At 44.7% G+C, this 22,792-nt stretch overlaps 2 protein-coding genes across 2 annotated transcripts in view; both read left to right on the top strand.

Annotated features, from left to right (window-relative positions):
• The window catches only part of Zbtb38 (zinc finger and BTB domain containing 38), a 38,022-nt gene extending 19,893 nt beyond the window's left edge, over nucleotides 1-18,129 (top strand). Inside the window, exon 2 of the mRNA XM_085827926.1 lies at nucleotides 11,909-18,129. Coding sequence (XP_085684052.1) covers nucleotides 11,909-15,514 — 3,606 coding nt within the window. The 3' untranslated portion in view covers nucleotides 15,515-18,129. The remainder of the gene's footprint in view (nucleotides 1-11,908) is intronic.
• Rasa2 (RAS p21 protein activator 2) overlaps nucleotides 1-22,792 on the top strand; it is a 194,616-nt gene that overhangs the window by 31,634 nt on the left and 140,190 nt on the right. The window lies entirely within an intron of this gene.

The following is a 22,792-nucleotide window of genomic DNA, read 5'->3' as shown; positions in this document are numbered from 1 at the left end:
CTCAATCAATCTCTCTCTCTCTCTCTCTCTCTCTCTCTCTCTCTCTCTCTCTCTCCCTCTCCAGAATTTTTCTGAGGTTTCCCACAGTTGATCTTATGGTACACCCTCACTAGAACCTCACAGTCCTCCTCTTCACTGACCTGTACTGAAAGGGTCAGTCTATACTCTCGTTCCTGTTAGAGGAAGCACCAAAGTTCGCCTTCCTTCAGGCCAGCAAATCTGGGCTGTGTGGATGGTTTGGGGGCTGTGCAATGAATACTAACTGATTACATACCAGGCTACACCTGGAAAATGCCTTCGGTACAGCTGCTGTAAACACCTGAACTGCTGGGGGCTCCTTGGCCCAGGACATCATCAAGACCCATTGTCTGGCAAGGCCCAGGTTGTCCTGAAGAGTGCCATGAGGGCAGCTCTGGCCCTCATCCTCCACTGCCCCACTTGAGGGCCCCTAGAGCATATTCCTCAGCAGCTTCCAGCGATCTCCTGGCCTGTGGCTCACTGGCTGTTATGACAGCCCTTCTGCTTAAAGCCTTACAGGTCCATCTCTGCAGGCTTCTTCAGCGGTGATCCTGTGTGATAAATTTGCAGTTTGGACCCAACGCCCTTTTGCCTATAGAACAAGTACTTTCTAGCAGGCTGAGCACCATCTCCCATCAGAAACCACTTCCCTTGTTATATGAGTAACTGCTACGGGCTGTTTCTCCATCTCTCCTATGAGCATGACAATGATACAGCTTCTATATGTCAAGCCTCGCCTCAGTTCATTCATTTACTCCTATCAGAGTATAGTAATCTTTTCATTTTGTCTGGTAGAATCCCAGGATTGTGGTGGACATTAAATGAGTTAATATGCAGAATGCTTCACAACCTGAAGTGTATTGAGAAAAATCATGTTATTGAGAGTGTATTTGGGGACTGGAGAGATGGCTCAGTGGCCAAGAGCACTTCTCTATTGAGCTGCCAGGTTTGGTTCCTAGCACACACATCGGATAGGATTCAAACCCTTGAAATTCCAGTTCAGGGGATCCAGAGCCCTCTTCTGGACTCCAGTGGTACTGCATATGTGTCATGCACATAAACTCATGCAGATACACACAAATGTATAAATAAAAGTAAGTAAATCTTAGAAAGCAAAGTGGATTTGGAGAATCTAGAAGAGGAAAACTGTAGTCCACAACAACTGTCTTTATGTAGTAATGATTTATAAACATATACCTATTTCTGGTAAAAAATTATTTAGTTTTGAGTAAGTATTTGCCAAGGACCTTCACATGTCAGGCCCTATTCCAGGGGGCATAAGACCCATCAGTGAAGTCAAAGCTTGCTGCACTGTGGGGATGAATTCTATCAAGCAGACCGGTGGGTGGTCAATGGAAGCAATGTGTAAGCCGTATAAGCCGTGTAAGCGGTGTGTGGTGCTGGACTGCACCATGCGCTGTGGAACCAGAAGGCCGTGGGGGTGGATGGACATGCGAGCGCAGGAGGTAGACCTTCAAATTTTCATTTTTGCTTGATTCTAAGACAAGGTTTCCTGTGTAGCCCAGGTTGGTCTCAAACCTATGTCGCCTGTTACTTGTTCAGACTCCCATTCTTCCTTCCTTACCTACCATCTCAGTGCTGATTCCAGGCCTGTGCCAGCATTGCAGGCTGGGTTTCTCACCAGGCTAAGCCATCTTTGCTTTATACGCTTTTCTCGTCTCACTCCACAAAACCTGAGTAGCGTCTGTGTATCACATGCAGCAGGAGTAGAAAGGCTTTGTCCCTCCCTCCCACAGCTCACTCCACTTCCTGGGAAGGCAGTGAAGAGGAAACAGCGGCCCCCCTTTATCTACGGTTGGATGGTCTGCCATTTCAGTTATCTAAGGTCAGGTATACTCTGATCGTATGTAATGGAAAGGTCTAGAAGCAACTCTCAAGTTCTAACTCTTATTATAGTCTGTTTAATTGTTAAATTATGGTTAATGTTTAATTGTACCTAATCTGTAAGTCAAACTTCATCATAGAGTATGCATAGGGAAACTGTATTTGTATGTGGTGAGGGTGGAAGTCTCAGGGCCCTGCACATAACTAGGGACTAGGACATGTGTGGTAATTGTCAGTGAGAAAGCGCTATGAAGACAGCGGTGAGGGGAGTGTTGACTTACAAACACATTAATTTTCTGATACAAATTGGTGTTACTTTAGACAAACTATCTCAAAGAAGTGATGTAAGGGAGAAAGGGTGTACAAGGAAGGCCTGAAGAGTTAGTGATAGGTCAGGATGGCCGGGGCAGGCGGTGCTTGCTTTCATATTGCCTTGAATCAGGAAACAAAGTGGGGGCTTGCTACCAGCAGCCCACTTCCTTCAGTGACGCACTGCCAGCTGAGGACCAAGTGTCCTACGTAGAGGGGCCTATGGCAGACACTTCATGTCCAGGTCAGAGCAGAGGGGAGATAAGGTAGGGCCATAGAGAAGACGTGCCTTGGGATTCAGAGCCAGGCCTGAAGCATGAGAGGAAGTCATCCCTAAGCAGGGCCTGAGTTAGGGTTCATTAAAGGTTCCAGGGCCAGAAGAAACTTGTCAGGTAGAGATGCAAACGGAGCCTAAGTGTGGAGCAGGGAGGAACAAGTGAGGCAGGAGAGAGTGGGGTACCCCATGGATAACACAGTACCCTGCAGGCTGCCGAGAAGCCTGGATTTTATCCCAGGATGGGGAAAGGCCTCTGAAGGCTTGTAGCATGGATTGGCCAGATCTCTCTGTATTTGTACTCTAATCAAAGATCAGGTGTGTGAGCAGTTTCACCCATAGTCAATTGGCAGGTCACAGTCAGTTTAGTTCTCTACCTGTTTGCTAGCATTTGATGAACCCCTACTATGTGCAACATACTTCACTTGCTAGGTTGTGCTGACCCCCTACTCTGTACTAAGTGATGTACTTGCTGGGTTCTGTGGGACACAGTCACAGAGCCCCTACTGTGCATTCAGTGATGCACTTGATGGTGTGTGTGTGTGTGTGTGTGTGTGAGAGAGAGAGAGAGAGAGAGAGAGAGAGAGAGTGATTTCATTCCCCTCTACCAACTTTCAGGAAGAATCGGGATGAACTGTGATTTCATGTCTTGTGTTGAATCCACGGGAAAAGTTGGGGACCAATGACAACAGATTCAGAGCTAAGCAGCAGTTGCTACTCTGTCCATTTTAGGATAACCTGTCCTTGCCACGAGTTAAATGTGCATTCTTGTTCAGAAGCCAGAATGTGTAACAGCTCTTCACTGTAATCGTCCCAGGGGTGGCATTCGAGTGAGAAAGGAAGAGCTGTCCTCTGCTCGGCCCACCCACCCTTTAAGTTCACAGGAAAGCCGTATTTGCCCTTTAAAAAACCAACTATCTGAAGAGACAGCTCGACCCTGCACTGGGACATTTCGGAGAACAGGAATCCATCCTAAGGAAGAGAATTCAGATTGAAAGTGTTTTCAACATTTGGGACTCTTGAGTGCTGGTGGAATTTGCTGAAATAAGGACACAGCACTCCGAGGGCTTAGGAGACAGGCTCTGAGCCTGTTTGCCAGGTTTCTCAAGCCAGCAGGTGTCTGGGCAAGCTTGATCCTGAGATGAACCCGTGGTAGGCAGGCCATCCTAAACACTGCTCTCTTATAACGGGGGCAAATGAACCCATGGGCCTGTTCCCCTTTCATCTTTGCAAACAAGCAACGCTAAATGTTTAGCTGAGCCCATTGCACCATTCACGAATCTGACAATACCTGTTCTTACCGTCTGTGCACGCAACTGCAAGTCTGGAGACCTGGTTGTTTACCCACACACCTTAATGGGTGAGATTGCCCCAGCCAGCCACCCTGTGTGGAGTGAGTTCAGTAGCTCACGATGTCACTCTTGAGTTTCAGGTAAGAAAGTGAACTTCCCTCGTCACACACTCTGTGATCTTGAGTCTGGTAGCTTTCAGTGTGTTGCAGCCTGACATGCAAAGCTCATCCAGGCTCCTGCTAGGCCCCGTTTTGAAGACGAAATCAAAGGGGTGCTCTTCTTCCTAGACGCAGCCCTGCGCTATAAAGGGCTTCTGTTTTGTAATCTGTTTTTGAGATCTGGTGCTTGTGTTTCTAACACCCCATCACGTGTGGTCTGACGTAGACCTCACCATGACTGTGAGCAAATGTACTGCGAGGATGTGTGTGGGATGGCGGAGCCAGCTCCCTGCAGCAAACCGTCCTTTGTCAGAAAATTTCCACAGGGCCTCGCAACCCCACACAGTGGATCCTTCTTCTGTAGGCCTGCGCTAGCCGGATATGGAATGTGAGTTTGACTTTTGCAAGATTCCAGGTCAGTACCCTCATACAGAGCATTCTTTTTTTAGTTAGGGTTGATTTCTACGTTTCTTTTTATAGAACACGACTTGCAGTAGAGAGGGGGAGAGAGTTGTTTGTCGGTTCAACTCTATTATTTTATTTACGTCAGGAACTGATCTGCCTGAGCACTGGCTGGAAGGCTTGGTCTTCTCTGATGGGAGGATTTAGAAAGCTGGGGTCCAGACCGGCTCTGGAGAGCAGCCTTCCCCTGGAAAGAGCTCTTTCCTCTCCTCTGTCATGTCCTAGAGATTTACCAATAAAACGCACAGACTTCAGGAGTTGGGGAGATGGCCCACAGGATTAAACACTTATTTTGCAAGCTTGAGGGCCTGAGTTTGGGTCCGCAACATGCCTGTAATGCAGGGCCTGTAACTGTAGGGCTTGGGGGACAAACGGGAATATTGAGAGCTCACTGGCTATCTGACTGGTAACCTTCATGTTCAGTGAGAGACCCTGGCTCTTAAAAACAAAAAACCAAAAGAAACAAAACAAAACCAAAAAAAAAACCAAAAAACCCAAGGTGACTTCATATGTACAGACAGACACCCATGGACATGCACATGTGCACACATGCACACACAGGCACACCAAATGCCAGATTTTAATAGGAAGCCCTATACAGAGATATATGGTAAATCATATAGTTTATATGAGAATTATAGTTCTGACCATTTTTACCTCTTTATATTTTAGTAGAATTGTTTTAACTGTTTAGAGGGAAAGGAGCGTTAATTAAGCTGGCAGTATCGGGAAGTGGAGGGTGCATCGTCACCAAGACGCGCCGCCTCTTTGTTTCATACTCAGTCTGAGAGCAAAGGCCTGAGAACAGCATCTTGCTTACCTCGCTTTCATATCCTCACCTTAGGACGGTGAGGGCCTGGCGTGTAAATAAATGGGTGGACAGAATCATCTGAGCAGAAAGATTGTTGTGACCAAAGTAGTCCTTGAGACTTAGAAAACAAGACGCAAGCAAATAGTAAACTGTATAGAGTAAGATGGCAGCCATGCCAATTAAAGAACGGTTTTTACTGGGAATAGTCGGGAGCGGGCTCTGTGTGGTCCCTCCCCCTGACCCCCAGCTGCTTAGCCAGACTCAAATTCAAAGAGAGCAGTCAAGGTGGGCAACAGCTCACATCTGTGTAGCAGTGCACATGTCTCCATCTCCCGGTCTCCCCCCACTGTCTGCCGGCATATCTGCTTTGCGGCTTACTTTCAGTCATTTTGTATTTGGTTCTTTTAGGCATACATGTGTTTTTTTTTTCTTTAGTAAAATAATATCTTAGAGGCAGAAATCATTTCAAGGTATTATAAGGGTTCCCTTGAAGATGAGCACAGTAAATTGAAAGTTTTTGTCTTAGGATATATTTATCCTCTGTTTATTTATGTGTATGCGTGTTTTATCTGCATGTTTGTCTGTGTGCCACTTGCATGCCCAGTGCCCACAAAGGCGAGAAAAAGGTGCCAGCTCCTCTGGACCTAGAGTCATGGATGGTTTCGTGTGGCTATTTATAGACACGGAATCTGGATCATCTTCCCCTCTCTCCATCTTCCTTCCTCCCCTCCCCCCTCCTCTCCCCTGTCTCCCAAACTCCTAGATCTGCCTCCCCCTCCTGCGTCCAATCACAGGCTTCTTGTTGTATTAATATTTAAATTAATTGGACAGGGAAAATTCTGCTGCAGTTGGGAACTGTCTTACTTATCATCGAAGATCCAAAGAGGCTTTGTTCATCTGAGGTCTGTCATCATTTAGCATATTCAAAAATCCAAATGAGTATTTAAATACTCATGCAAAATGACTAAACAATAAAGTAACATTTCATTTAAAATGACGATTGTGTGAAAAAAAACAAACCCCAGTGAGGAGTGTGTTATTATAGTTTGTCAAATGTCTTCAATTGTGGCTTAATAGAAAGACAACTTGATTTTACATCTATTCTTGCATCCAGTTGTAATACAGTATGTTATATTAGTTGAGGTATAGAAAGAAATTCATCTTGCACAAAAAAGAGCTGAAAAAGACTTTTTTAATAAAATAGCCTTTCTGGTTAACTGTGGATGTTCTTTAATATTACACCCAAATTTGACATCATGATTTCTTACAAGTTGGTTGCAATAGTGTGCCTGAACCTTTTTTACAGTTAAGTCTCCTAGTATCTTTTGCACCTTTTAACACATGCACTATCTTGGTTTTAAGATTTATTTATTTATTTATTTATTTTATGTGGGCACACTTCTCTTCAAACACACCAGAAGAGGGCATCGGTCCCATTACAGCAACCACCATGTGGTTGCTGGGAATTGAACTCAGTACCTCTGGAAGAAGTCAGTGCTCTTAACCACTGAGCCATCTCTCCAGCACTCAGTATACACTCTTTAAGTGTTTTACAAATTCCACTTTGTTTTATCACACAGAATGCTTACATACACACACACACACACACATCTTAAGAATAAAAGTTAATAAAATGATTAGTTTTTACTCCTTCCCTTGGGTATGTCTGGCACGGTGTCTGCCAGCACCTTCCTGTCATCCCTTGCCCCAGACTATGCTTTTCAGTATAAAACTCTGGATCATCACAAAGTAGTTTTGATCTCACAAATCTGGAAAATGTCTTAGGAAACCCAGAGGCCCTTGAAACCTGCTTTTAAAACAGCTAGGCTTAAAGGAATACAGTTGGGCAAGAACTAATTTCTATTTTCTTCTTAATTTTGCTCCCAGTACAGTAGAATTGGGCTCTTTGGTCTGGTTTTTAAGGCTCTCCCGTAGGAGGTTCCGTTTGCACAGTCTGTATATTAAGACATTTGCTCAAACTGCTCTCTGCTCATCACCAACATGGCCAGCACACCTCATGCTATAGCTACAGAGAGTACAAAGCCGGGCAAAATTGTTCCTGCTCTTTGGGGAGTCATCAAGAAAGATACATGTGAGCCGGGCGTGGTGGCGCATGCCTTTAATCCCAGCACTCGGGAGGCAGAGGCAGGCGGATTTCTGAGTTCGAGGCCAGCCTGGTCTACAAAGTGAGCTCCAGGACAGCCAGAGCTATAAAGAGAAACCCTGTCTCGAAAAACCAAAAAAAAAAAAAAAAAAAAGAAAGATACACGTGAACAAACATATCTGTCTCAGACGCTCTGAACCTCTCAGCTGCTCTCCAAGGAGACCTCTGGGCTGGAGGAGGAGCAGAGCTTGAAAAGAAAGGAAACAAGATGTACACAGGAAGTGGAGGTCTTCCAGAGCTTGTGACAGAGATGGTCCATGAAGGGGAGAGAATGCTGATTGGACATCTGGGTGTGAGACAGGAAGGCCAAGATGGAGTCGGGACTGCTGCCCCTGACTGTTTGAATCTAATGAACAGACTTTGGTTTGTTTTCTTATGAGGTAGACAATTCAGGAGCTGTGACTCTGGATCACTCAGTTAAGTTTGCTCCACAAGACCCATTGCCCATGAGAGAAAGTTGGGCATATTTGCAGTCCCAGCACTGAGGGTAGACTCAGGTATATCCCTGGAACCTGCATCACCTAAACAGTGAGTCCTAAGTCCCAATTCGAGACCTTGTCTCAGAACACAAGTAGATGGCTCTTTAGATTGACCTCTGACCTCCACACAGACATGTACACACATGCCGTGAACCCCCCCAGTATGTGCATCTGTACACACACACGTAAACAGACATGCACACGGTAGTTAATTTTGAATGAAAGTATAGCAGAATAATTTCATTACTTGTATTTACTTATTTGTTAGATTTATCTATTTTTAAACAGGTTCTCCCATGTAGCCTAGTCTGGCCTTGAACTTACGGTCTTCTTGCCTCGGCCTCCTAAGTGCTAGGATTACAAGTTTACACGTGTGTAGCAAGGCACCTGGCCTCGCAAAGTCATGTTAGGCATGGGAAGTATGTAAGTTAGGTGCCATGCGTATACTGCATGTATGTGTATTTGTTCTGTAGACCTGTAGTATGGCAGGAGACAAGCCAGCAGAAGAGTCCACGTATGCCGATTAGCTAGAATTTCCCTGTGAAATACTCAAAGAAGATATATTTTATGTTAACACACACAAAATGTTTATATTGAAGTTTATAGAACTATATACTCTGTTTTCATATTGAGGTATGTAAATATAGGGTAACCGTTTATCTTTTGGGGATTGAGTCCTAGTGCGTGCTATTTCACTGGCATAGTTATTAATTACACTTCTTTCTTTCTCTAGTGCCCTGTTTTGGGTGCTGAATAATTCACCCTATTTCTAGATCTGTACTTATAAAATAGAATTATAATATATGCATATATTCATTTAATGTTTATATACATTCGTGCATTTATACATGCATGTATATATATTTGAATATATATTTTATATATGTCATATATATAATATATATTTAAATATATAACATATATTTAAAAGGTGATTTTTTTTTTTTGGTTGTTCGAGACAGGGTTTCTCTGTATAGCCCTGGCTGTCCTGGAACTCACTTTGTAGACCAGGCTGGCCTCGAACTCAGAAATCCACCTGCCTCTGCCTCCCGAGTGCTGGGATTAAAGGTGTGTGCCACCACGCCCGCCTTTTTTTTTTTTTTTTTGGTTTTTCAAGACAAGGTTTTTCATGTAGCCCTAGCTGTCCTGGAACTTGCTGTATAGGCCAGGCTGGCCTCCAACTTACAGAGATCCTCTAGCCTTTGTCTCTAGAGCACTGGGATTAAAGGTATGCACCACCACTGCCCAATAAAAGGTGCTTTTAAAAGTTATTCTGGACAAAATACAAACTTGGGGCTGATACAATGGCTTAACAGATATCAAGGCACTTGTCAGGCAAGGCTGACGACCTGAGTTCAATTCCTGGGACCCATACAAGAGTGAAGAGAAAAAATAACGCCACTAAAGTGTCCCCTGCCCTCCATGTGTGCTCCTTCACGCGGCCATCACCACACACACACACACACACACACACACATGATAATAGTCAGAGAGTGGTGACAATTCTCTAGTTACAGATTGTTTTAATATTGGCTCACTTAAATTTTTATATCTAGAACATTTTTATTAGCGTTTTAAAATATTTTTTATTTTATGTGTATGGATGCTTTGCCTACATATATGTCTGTCTACCACATGTGTGTCTAGTGCCCACAGAGGTCAGAAGTAGGCATCATATTCCCCAGAACTGGAGTTAAGGACAGTTGTGCTCTGCCGTGTGGGTGCTGGGAATCAAACATGGGTTCTCTCTGGAAGAGCAACCATAGTGCTCATAACTGCAGAGCCAGCCCTGCCCCCACCCCCAATCTCTTCATGTTTCTCTAGCTCAGTAACACTGCTGAGAATGACAAACTTGTTGCGTGAAACTCCTTTTAGAAAACATTTTAGCAATTACACGTAAATCAAATCTTAACTTCTCTCTGACTTACACTCTTTGTTACAAAAATCTACTGAGTCCTCTGTACTGAGACTCCGCTGTGGTTTCAGTTACTCTCTGGGAGAACCCTGGAGGGTTTGCTGCGAGGTGCTTGTGAGGTCTGTAATGTCAGAGAGTACAGATGTTGGTGTGAATGGCCCCTCCTCCCCTTCACAGCTGCCCTAAGTCCCAACTTGCCTACATCCTGCTTTCTTTGCTGCTATTGTGACAAACCATTCTCTCTATGGTAGACTGACAAGATCATTCAGCCGCCGCCACCCACACAGTGGTATTAGAACAGGTGGTCAGCCCTAATTGTCAGCCTGATTGGATTGAGAAGTCTGTAGGACATTTGTAACACATGGCTCTGGATGCATTGGAAGGGATTAGAGGGAAAGATGTGCCTGAACGTGGGCAGCGCCCGACTGGGAGTTTAACTAGAGTAAAGGCCATGGGAGAAGCAAGCTAGCTAGCCCAGGCTCCTCCTGCCCCTCTCTCTCCTTCCCCCTCTCCTCCCTCTCTTTCCTCCTCCTCCTCCCTCCATCTGTCAGTTGCAATGAACTGACTTTTCTACAGTCAACTAAACCCTTTGAACAATTGTTTCTTGCACATTTCACAACAGTGACAAGTCTAAAGAGGGTAACATTTTTAGACCATCCAAGAGCCACTGGGCCTTTCAGTGTTCTAACTTTGGAAGCTGTGATGAGACTGAATTATTATAGACTTAGAAACATACTTCCCTGGCCTACTGTCTTGTCATCTCTTGGTTTGCCTTTAGTACTGCACAGGGTTCGTTTTAAAAGCTCTAGTCTAGTCTAGTCTGGTTATAATAAAGGGAGAATCAAATAGTAGGCTGGTTCTCCCCAGGCTATGTGTAGAAAGGAGGCAGGGTGTTTCTGGTGATTAGATCAGTTACAGACATTGCCACTCAGAAGAGAAGCATCTCAGAGGAACAAGTTAGAATGACTCCTTCCATTCTTGCTGCTTCTCTGAGCAGAGAGCCCTCATGTAAAGCTACCAGTCACTTATGGGAAGCTTTTAAAAGTAAATCAATAAATGGTTTCTGCTTTATGAATTATGTTTGGATCAGATTATCAAGGTTATCTTTGAAAACCTATAGAAGAGGCTGAGATTATGTCTCAGTAGTAGAGTCTTTAACCAGCATGTAGAGGCCAGGGATTCAGTCCTCAGCAACACACACATGCACAATCACACGCACACACATGGGCGCACACATATATCAAATGAAGCCAGGTATGTTGACAAATGCCTTTATACTTAGTACTCAGGAAGCAGAGGCAGACTGATCTCTGTGAGCTCAATGCCAGCCTAACCTACATAAACTAGTTCCAGGCCAGTAGGGCTTGGGATGTGACTCACTTAGCACATGCGGTAGCCTGGTCATGGAGTAGCAGGGGAGAACATTTGAAAGAAGACAGAGGTAAGTGGATCTCTGAGTTCAAGGCCAGCTTTGTCTAGATAACAAGTTACAAGCTAGTTGGAGCAAAATAGTAAGACCGTGTGTTACAGGGAGAAAGTCAGACAAAACGTGAATGCTTCTAAAAGACCATGATGCCCGTCAGCTCTAGAGTCTCTGTGCAGCAGCCTCAAGGGGGGGACACCCTTTCTGCTTGTTTCATACAGAAACTTGCCCTCCCCATATTTGGACACATATACATAGCCAAGCCTTTGCAGAAGGCAGGGGAAGGAATCCTGGGAGAATTTCCAACCACAGCTACTTGCAATGGCATGAGAAATAGTCTGGGGCAAGAGGAAGGCTGGCCTTCTGTTGACTTCCAAGACTCAACAGGATGAGATAACCGGCTGAGTTCTTATGTGTTAAAAAAAAAAAAAAAAGTTTCCCCAGAAGTAGCACATAGCCTAGAAACGACCAGGGCACCTATGGGAGGCCCCTGACCATTTGTTTCTTGTTTCAGATGACCAGGGCACCTATGGGAGCCCCTGACCATTTGTTTCTTGTTTCAGATGACCAGGGCACCTATGGGAGCCCCTGACCATTTGTTTCTTGTTTCAGATGACCAGGGCACCTATGGGAGCCCCTGACCATTTGTTTCTTGTTTCAGATGACCAGGGCACCTATGGGAGCCCCTGACCATTTGTTTCTTGTTTCAGATGACCAAGGCACCTATGGGAGCCCTGACCATTTGTTTCTTGTTTCAGATGACAGTCATGTCCCTCTCCAGGGACCTCAAGGACGACTTTCACAGTGACACAGTACTCTCCATCTTAAATGAGCAGCGCATTCGGGGCATCTTATGTGATGTCACCATCATCGTGGAAGACACCAAGTTTAAAGCCCACAGCAATGTCCTGGCCGCCTCAAGTCTTTATTTCAAAAACATCTTTTGGAGCCATACGATCTGCATTTCCAGTCACGTCTTGGAGCTGGATGATCTGAAAGCTGAAGTATTTACAGAAATACTTAATTATATCTACAGCTCTACCGTTGTGGTCAAAAGACAGGAAACCGTCACTGATCTTGCTGCTGCAGGGAAAAAGCTGGGAATATCATTCTTAGAAGACCTTAGTGACCGCAACTTCTCAAATTCCCCAGGTCCTTACGTAGTCTGCATTACTGAAAAGGGAGTGGTTAAAGAAGAAAAAAATGAGAAAAGGCACGAAGAACCAGCTGTCACTAATGGGCCAAGGATCACAAACGCGTTTTCCATCATTGAGACGGAAAATAGTAATAACATGTTTTCTCCCCTGGACTTGAGAGCAAGCTTCAAAAAGGTGTCTGATTCCATGAGGACAGCCAGCCTTTGCCAGGAGAGAGCCAGCGTCTGCCATGAGGTAGAGCCTGTCCGCACACTTGCTGAGCACTCGTATGCCGTCTCGTCCATCACTGAGGCCTACAGGAGTCAGCCTCCGAGGGAACAGGACAGCAGCTCATCTGCTAAAACAGGTAAAGAAACTGGTGATGCTCTTGCCACAAAAGCGAAGCCATGCCGAAAGCCAAAGCCCCAAACCCAGGATTCTGACTCAACCACAGAAAATATGCCACTCTCTCTAGTAACCTGCCCAGAGGTGAATCAAGAAAGAAGCCCACAGCCAGCTCCAGATCTGTCACACTCAGAGCCTCCCAGCAATGAGGGAGATATCCATGTTCCCAGGGAAGAAGAAAATCAGCCCTCTGATGCTCCCAGTCCAGGAGCAGCAGAGGTCCCGCCCCTCGTTTATAACTGCAGCTGTTGTTCCAAGTCCTTTGACAGCAGCACGCTGCTCAGTGCCCACATGCAGCTCCACAAGCCAACCCAGGAGCCTTTTGTGTGCAAGTACTGCAACAAGCAGTTCACCACCCTTAACAGACTGGACCGGCACGAGCAGATCTGCATGAGGTCTAGCCACGTGCCCATCCCAGGAGGAAACCAACCGTTCTTAGAAAACTACCCCACTATTGGACAAGATGGAAGTTCATTCAGAAGCCCGGAATCATTACTACCAGAAAATAGGATTGGCGAACTATCCAGCGCAGGGAGTGCCTTGTCAGACACGGACCACATGGTGAAATTTGTGAACGGGCAGATGCTCTACAGCTGCATCGTGTGCAAACGTAGTTATGTGACTTTGTCCAGCCTCCGGCGGCATGCAAATGTTCACTCGTGGAGAAGAACATACCCTTGCCATTACTGCAACAAGGTCTTTGCGCTGGCTGAGTACAGGACACGACATGAAATCTGGCACACTGGAGAGAGGCGGTACCAGTGCATTTTCTGTCTTGAAACTTTTATGACCTACTACATACTAAAAAACCATCAGAAGTCTTTTCATGCCATAGATCACAGACTCTCCATCAATAAAAAAACAGCGAATGGAGGCTTGAAGCCTACTGTCTATCCATACAAACTTTACAGGCTCTTGCCTATGAGATGCAAGAGGGCACCTTATAAGAGCTACCGGAATTCTTCCTATGTAAGTGCTCAAGGAAGCAGTCAAAGGGGTGAATCCGCCCCTGATACGTTCATCGTTCCGAATCTGCAAAGCTCTGAAATGCCCACACTGGACTTCCAAGATGGCAGAAACACGTTGGCCAGCAGCCCTGCCATGCCAGTGGAAACACCTTCACGGCAGGGCGCACCCACTTCTGCCAGAGTAAAAAATGCAGAAGGCATCAAATGGAGGAAGCAGGCAGTGAAAACCAATCTTGTCGATAACTTCGATTCAACTGAGGTGTCAGTTTCTTCCACTGGAAACACCGTCAGCGCCACCCTACAGACAGAACCCGCATGTGTTTCATCTGTCGGCAAAGGCAGTGAGCACTCGGCCTCTGTGATCAGCTACAGCGGCTCGGTGCCCTCCGTCATTGTGCACAGCAGCCAGTTCTCGTCGGTGATCAAGCACAGCAACGCCATTGCTAGCCTGACCAACAGCAACCACAAGTCCCCTTCACAACCGGTGGTCAGCCCGTCCCTGATCAAGGACAGCAAGCCCGAGACAGAGAAAGCCAGTAAACCTGCAAGCAGACCCAAAAGCACTAAGGAGAAAAAGAAAACTGTTCCGAGTAACAGGGGAGAAATAACAGAGGAGACAAAATATGTTGCTGATCACGGAGGGTCTTCAGGCAAAACCACAAACGTTGAAGAAACCAGTAAGATTGAAACTTATATCGCAAAACCTGCTCTGCCCGGTACCTCCACAAATAGCAATGTTGCACCCCTTTGCCAAATAACAGTGAAAATTGGGAACGAAGCCATCGTGAAAAGGCACATCCTTGGGTCTAAGCTGTTTTACAAAAGAGGGAGAAAACCTAAGTATCAAATGCAGGAAGAGACACTGCCTCGGGAGAATGACCCACAAACCCCTGGGGACAGCCCCCTTGGGCTTTGCCAGGCTGAATGTGTAGAGATGAGTGAAGCATTTGATGAAGTGAGTGACCAGGACTCCACTGATAAGCCGTGGCGCCCATACTACAACTACAAACCCAAGAAGAAATCCAAACAGCTGAGAAAAATGAGGAAAGTCAAATGGAGGAAGGAACGCAGGAGCAGAAGCCCCGTCGGCCGGTACAGATACCCAGCCGAACTGGATCGTGCAGAGGTGAAACTGCCCCCAGATAAGGCCTTCGAAGAAGAAGAAGAAGAAGAAGAAGAAGAAGAAGAGAATAAAGAGATGCCCAAGCTGCAGTGTGAACTCTGTGATGGCTGCCCTGATGGGGCAGCAGGGGCGGGAGCCGAAGGCAAGCCCCACCAGCATCTCACTTCGAAGCCTTACATCTGCGAGCTCTGTGCAAAGCAGTTCCAGAGCTCCTCCACACTCAAGATGCACATGAGATGCCACACTGGAGAGAAGCCTTATCAGTGCAAGACCTGTGGGCGGTGCTTCTCGGTGCAGGGGAACCTACAGAAGCACGAGCGCATACACCTGGGCGTGAAGGAGTTCATCTGTCAGTATTGTAACAAGGCATTCACACTCAGCGCAACGCTCAAGATCCACGAGAGAATCCACACTGGGGAGAAGCGCTACCACTGTCAGTTCTGCTTTCAGGGTTTCTTGTATCTCTCCACCAAACGGAACCACGAGAGGAGGCACGTCCGGGAGCATGATGGGAAAGGCTTTGCTTGCTTCCAGTGCCCCAAAATATGCAAAACAGCTGCTGCCCTCAGAATGCACCAAAAGAAACACTTATACAAGACCTTACCTAAGCAAGAGGAAACAGATGACACATGCCACGAGAACTCGGATCTCTTGGAAAGTCAGCTTTGCACTGATTCGGAAGACAGCGACCAAAAGGATGACATAAAAGCCTTTGCTGAAAACGTCCTTTGAGTGACAACAACAGTTAGAAGTCTTCAAAATTGTTTGTGATTTTTTTTCTTTCTTTCTTTCTTTTTTTTTTTGTTGTTTTTTTAGTTTTTTAAGCTTAGTTTTGTTCACATAATAGTCACAAAGGATAGGGGGCGGTGTTAATTTTCATTTGTGTAAACTCCAAAAAAAAAGGATCCTAACAACTATTTTGGGTTTTATCATTCACTTCACACAGAATGCGTAAAAAACAAAATAGCTGAATCCTCTAACGACCCTAGTATCTTGTGAAGGCTAATGAGTTCTTAGCTGTGGGATTTTGAACAGTGAAAACAGCAACGGAATTTTAGCCTAATTTAACACTTTCCCAAGAGCACTAATGAGGTCTGCCGAACTGTTGTTAGTCACTGGAGAGAGCAAGGGTCAGGATCATGAAGACAGCGTCTTCGAGACGTGCAAAACGAGCTATGACAGTATTTATTGCCGTTGAGTTTCTGCACTGTTAATCTTTGGTAAATTAATGGGTATTTACAAAATACTTAACAATATAACTGAAAATATGTAATGGATAACCTAAAGTAGGACATTCACATATCATCTAGAAATACTTTCCTGCAACATAAACCTTGTAAAATACATATATGAATCACTGTAACTTTTAGCTGTCTATATGTCCCTTGTAGAGAATCCTAACGAGCAATAGACCTGAGAGAATGAGGAGTGCTGTAGAAATCAGTAGAGCACTTGGAATCTGACTGGCGAGCATGTGTATGCTGCTCAATGGGATGCTGTGCTGTTCCCTTGAACTGTTATTAGAACTGGTCCACTCAAGTCACACAGAACATAGGTCATGCCTTATCTATGGGGAAAGCCTTCCCAGACTTACCTGAGCTTCCCTAGGCCATAAATCCTCTGCAGTGGCCTCACCTCAGAGACTAAGAATAGTCAGATTCTTCGGAACCTCTGCCGTCTTCCAGTCCTCCCAAGGCCATGGATGTTGGGGGCTGCCCTATCCAGACTTAAGGGGTCAGATAATCCTGATATCTCCCATTCCGCTGAATCAGCACGCAGGAGGTTGAGAGCAAGATACACACCTCTGTGGTAATCTAGTCTCAGGCACTTGGAAATGGCAGAAAGCCTAATTCCTCAATTTTACACGTCCTTGGAGATAATGCAGCCCACAGGTACATAGTGGTTAACAACAGGCTCTTGTCCCCCACTGATAACATGGGGACAAGGGGACCTGGTGACCTCCTATGCCTCTAACAGCAGACCTGTTTCTGAGGGGTGGGGAGATAGAATATGGAAGGACAGGGCTCTGTCCCTTACAGACAGGACTCAGAAGCATCCACAAAGCCAGATGCTCTGTCCTCATGTGTGCAGACATTAGCCCCACTTACATTTCTAAATAATTTTTATATTAACATGACTGTCAACATTGCCCTCAGAAGTCTGCTTGCCCTACAAGTATTTTTTTTCCTGTGAACTAGGATCCTGGAAAGCTGGAACGCAAAAGATTCTTCCTGTTAAAACTGCCAGAATAGGAGGGAGGGGGAACACACCCTGCCCTTCCAGCCCCAGGATGGGCAAAACTCAGAACAGTTCCAGCAGCCATTCCTGCTCAATGGATTTAGTAGATGGAAAGCCAAGGCTGGAAGGTTATCAGAGGACTCCTGTTTCTCGCACCAAATGTTGTGTTGTCTCCATGAAGAAGGCTTAGTGGGGTTTGGGGTGGGCAAAAAGAAAAAAATTAAACACCCAGAACAAACAAGGACATGATTCCAGGTGACCTTTTATACTGTAGCACGTTGCTGTTAACCCCAGTATGTATCTGCATTTATCATTTGCTCATCTATGTCCACCTACATACAGTATTATATACTAGAGGAGATGGGAAACTGCAAACAAACTGAGCTTTGTTTTGTCCGTTGTATATATGTACACCCACATCATTTGAGTTTTGTTGAGTCACAAAGGGCTTATGAAAATCACTTTTGAATTAATAACTAGATGACAAGCAATCCTGTGATCCACTAATTTGTTTTATCTCAGTTATAATTATAAAAAATTATGGATTTAAGTTATTTTGATTTAACTACAAATATAATTATATGTATGGATGTCTCCTGGCCCTTATATGTGGATATTTTTTAAGTGGACTTGTATGCTGATAATTCTAGACCAAAGTAAATATGGCAGAATATTTATACATACAAATAATTTTGCAAATATTTTCTATAATTGTATTATTCGTTTAAAATGTTGATAGCTTGTGTTAGTTTCAGGGAGGGGTGTATATTTTGATAAAATACTTGACTTTGTATTTCTGTACATTCTATACAATTTATAGAAGAGCCATTTTAAGACAACTGGTTACGTTTTTGTTGTTGTTGACTGTATAAATGTTATGAGTGGTGTTTAAGTTTGCATCGAGTACGTAACGACCAAGTAGAACTGAAGTGTAAACAGTGGACATACTGTATGCCGTACGAGATATACTGTAACTCACTGTCTTAGCATCTGTATTTTGGTTAGGAAATATGATTAAATGCAGATGTTAAGGGTTGGAAAGGTCTAATTTTATTTTTAGAAATAATGAATATAAATTTGTTTTGCTTGATTAAAATAGCTTATTCCTACATTAGGTGTCTTTTCTAAATGACTTACTGTTAATTCTTCTTTGCAGCTATTTCATCTTTGTGAGTCATGGCTTTGTTACATACAACACTCATTCAATATAACTGTTTTCCTTGCTTATATTTCATGGAACCTACATGCTTAGGACTCATAAACTGTGATATTAAAATAGGGACCAGACATAGTGGCAGATTCATTTAATCCCAGCACTCAGGAGGCAGAGGCAGGCAGAACTGAGTTTGAAGCCAGCTGGTCTACATAATGAATTCTAGGCCAGCCAGAGCTACCAAAACAAAGCAATCGGAGGTGGGAGGGGGAAAACCTGAATAAGAGACATCAAATACTTCTGGTAAGTGTTGGGGATAAGCCTGATGTTATGGTACCTCAAAGTGAAATCCTCACTTGGAAGTATTACAGAAAACAAATATTTACTGAATCCCAGATGCTTAGCCATGTATTTAGATCTAGGCATTCATTATTAACCCCCAGCTCTGAAGGAATCCCCATTACCTGTTTTGTAGTGACTTTGAGACACTCTCACAGCAAGGCAGGGAGTTTGAACTTTCTTGGCTCTTTCAAGAAAAATGCTTATAAGCATTCTTATAAGACACTGGAGAATGAGGGGACAAGACAAAGTCGTGCAGCTTTGAAATGTTCTAGATCAGTGGTTCTCAGCCTTCCTAATGCTGCGACCCTTTAATCTAGTTCCTCATGTTGTGCTGACCCCTAACCATAAAATTACGTTCATTACTACTTCATGACTATAATTTTGCTACTCCTATGAGTTGCATTGTAAATATCTGTGTTTTCTAATGGACTTAGGTGACCCCTGGGAAAGGGTCCTTCGACCCTCAAAGAGTTCACCGCCTGCAGGTTGAGAACCACCGTTTTGTAGACTTCTGTGAAATGAGCTTGAAGAAGGCTGTTTCCAGATTGGTGTCATGTGTATTGAGTGTGAGTTCCTCTTCTGGGCCAGGGATATTGCCCCATAAAACCTGCTATAGCTTCATGCTGTTATCAGCTGGCAATATTTCACATGAAAGAATCCTATTGCCACAGACTAACTGTCTTAGGGTTTTATTGCTGTGAACAGACACCATGACCAAGGCAAGTCTTATAGAAAAACAACATTTATTTGGGGCTGACTTACAGGTTCAGAGGTTCAGTCCATTCTCATCCAGGTGGGAGCATTGGGCAGCATCTAGGTAGGCATGGTGCAGGCAGAGCTGAGAGTTCTACATCTTCATCTGAAGGCTGCTAGTGGAAGACTGCCTTCCAGGCAACTAGAGTGAGGGTCTTAAGCCCACACCCACAGTGACACACCTACTCCAACAAGGCCACACCTCCAAATGGTGCCACTCCCTGCTCCAAGAATATACAAACCACCACACTAACCTTAGCCAGGTATCTGGTGGCAAATGCAGGCAGTCATGAAGGGAAACGTGAAGAGGGTTCTAAGCTCCGCAAATATAATCCACCAACACAAAATCAGTTTTTATTTTTAACACTTTCAAGTGGCTACTTGTAGCATCCGTTTTCTATTTGTAGGGCAAATAACCCAGATTTACCCCAAAACTGATCACCATTATCACTGCTTTTTAAAAATGCGTTATCTAGTTGTGTAACATTTTAAACAGTGAAGCATCCTGTAGCCAGGCGTGGTGGCACATACCTTTGATTCTTGCACAGAGGCAGAGGCAGGTAGATCTCTGTGAGTTTGATTGAGACCAACCTAATCTACATAGTGAGTTCCAGGACAGCTAGGGTTATTCAGAGAGACCCTGTCTCAAAAAGTAAGAGCTGGTGACGATTAAGAAAGTACCCACATTAAAACCGGTCAGGTGAGGCAACCCCATTGCTACATATTTTTAAACATATTTTAGTCAACACCTGGTTGGTGTAGCTTCTTTATGACCCTCACCCTCTACAGTGGCAAAGATGTCTCCACTTAAGACTTTTGTCTTATATCTAAGAACTTTTTACCCTCTCTCACCAAACTCTGGCCATCTACTGACTTTACCTTCTGGTAGGAATTCTTTTTCCCTCCCTAGTTTACATCCTTTGACCCTGATTGTTCATCACTGAATTATGGTCACTGAGCATGATGTTGGTATGCAGTAATCTCTCTATAGACAATCGATGAAAAGCCTAGTCATAATAGAATTGCTGTATTTATTCATTAGCAGTAGCAAAGATGTCAATTCCTTTCAATGTTTTTTGTATGCCAAGGAGATGGCTTAGTAAAAGCACGTGCAGTCAAGTCTAACCACTGGACTTGATCCCCAGGACCCACATGGTGGAAGGTGAGGACAGAAGGGTACCCTCTGACCTCCTCAGGAGCTGTGGTGGAACATACACACACCACACAGACACACACACACAGTGGTGGTCTTTGCTACTTTGTAGTTTCTTCTTTTTCCCACATTTTATCTCCCAGGTTTCACATCCTACCACTCAATAGGAGCAAAAGAAGGATAGAGGGGAGAGAGATCCCTGAATCTGAATTCTTTCCTTTTATTTCTTCTTTGAGCATGACTACTAACAAGCCACATCCAACCCCTGTGAACCACCAACCTCTCTGTGAACCCCACCTCTCAGGGCCCTAGCATTGGTATACCTTCTGAAAAGTTCCCAGAACTCCAAACATCACACAATTTCAGATACTATCTGCAACTGGCAAAACCATGCCTGTGCTAGAGCACGAGGCAAATCATAGTCAGCTGCCGCAGACAATCCAAAGCAGTCCTTCAGCCCCACACCTGAGTTTAAAATGAAAGCATATTCTTATACTATTTCTGTGTTTTAAAAAAATTCCAGAATTGTCATTATACACACACACACACACTGTGATATAAATATTTTTAATGTTTCTAGAAGAAGAAGAAGAAGAAGAAGAAGAAGAAGAAGAAGAAGAAGGTCTTCTCATAAAAGTTAACCCTTCCGAGTAATTACAGGCATAGGTATTTTATACCTAACATTAAAACAACAACAACAACAACAACAAAAAAAAAAAAACAAAAACAAAAAAACTTTGTAGGTAGAGGCAAAATCTGAGCCAGTTCTATTACTAGAAATTTTTTTCTGCTTGTTTGGTTTTGATTTGGATTTTTAAAAAAACAATCTGGCAATGTAGCCCAGGCTGGCTGTGTAGCCTGGACTCATCTTTTTTTTTTGGGGGGGGGGGGCGCTGGGAGGTGGTTCAAAATAGGGTTTCTCTGTATAGGCCTGGCTGTCCTGGAACTCACTCTGTAGACCAGGCTGGCCTCGAACTCAGAGATCCGCCTGCCTCTGCCTCCCGAGTGCTGGGATTAAAGGCGTGCGCCACCACACCGGGCTGCCTGGACTCATCTCAAGCCCAAGATCCTCCTCCTCCCACTCCCTACAGGCTGTGATTACAGGTGTGGGCTACCACATGGCCTTAAAATATATTTAATTCTTAGTATTGTGCATTGTATCAAGGCTTGGGCCACAGATACATGAGGCAGCGTGTATGTATGTTCCAGGTACTTAAGTCTCATGAAGGAGGCTGATGAAGCAACAGAGAATTAGGAACTAGAGCCAGCCGGGTGTGGTGGCGCACGCCTTTAATCGGGAGGCAGAGGCAGGCGGATCTCTGAGTTCAAGGCCAGCCTGGTCTACAGAGTGAGTTCCAGGACAGCCAGTGCTATACAGAGAAACCCTGTCTCAAACCAAAAAAAAAAAAAAAAAAAAAGGATCTAGAGCCAGAGTTCCCAAGGGTTCAAAACCAGAGAAGAAAGAAGACAGAGCCCGTACCTCAAGCTCAGGTCCATACTGGTATGATAGGGACAAAGGAACCATAGGTGGATATAAACGCCTGTGTTTGGATGAGCCTGGACAGGCAGTCAAAGGACACAGCAGATCTCTGTGGACCTTAACACAGCACTGAAGTTCTCTTCTGGCACATGGGGCTGCCTGCAAGGGACTGGGTGGTAGGGGGATGTGGTCAGAGAGGTGCCAAAAATTCCAAAGTAAGACCAAAGCACAGAAAGGGGATGCATCTGGTACATTTGAGGATCACTTCTTCCTGCAGGGTCTTGAGCAGACCACCAGACAGGGAAGGCTGGAGACAGGAGAGCAGATGAGAGATTGTGAGTGGATGGGTGGGAGGTGGTGGTGACAGGATAGAAACAGTAAGGGCATGTTGCATTCTGGACATATATTTTTAGATCTTTTGATGTGGACGTTTTCAAATGTGCAGCTCCCATAGACCCATAATCCTATGCCAGTGACTCAACACCAATCACGGTTTAGCTGTGCCCTGTCCTGCTCTCCCTCTCCACCGAAGCAGGGCCTACACAGCATATGATGTCATATGTACTAACGCCTCTATGCTCATTCTAAAAAGTAAGCAGGGGGCTGGAGAGATGGCTCAGTGGTTTAGAGCACTGGCTGCTCTTTCAATTCCCAGCACCCACATGGTGGCTCACAACCATCTGTAACTACAGATCCAGGGGTTCTGATGTCCTCTTCTGGCCCTCTCAGGCACTAGGAATGTGTGTGGTGGTGCCCATACATACATACATACATACATGCAGGCAGGCAGGCAGGCAGGCAGGCAAAATACTCATATACTTAAGATAGTTAAGTCTAAAAAAATATGTTTTAAAATTAATAGTTACCAGCTTGGAAGACTGTTGTCAATAA

The sequence above is a fragment of the Mus caroli genome, unplaced genomic scaffold, assembly GCF_978045245.1.
Source record: "Mus caroli unplaced genomic scaffold, Mus_caroli_1 scaffold_11, whole genome shotgun sequence".
Taxonomy (NCBI): Eukaryota; Metazoa; Chordata; class Mammalia; order Rodentia; family Muridae; genus Mus; species Mus caroli.
This window is presented reverse-complemented; position numbering and strand designations above follow the sequence as displayed.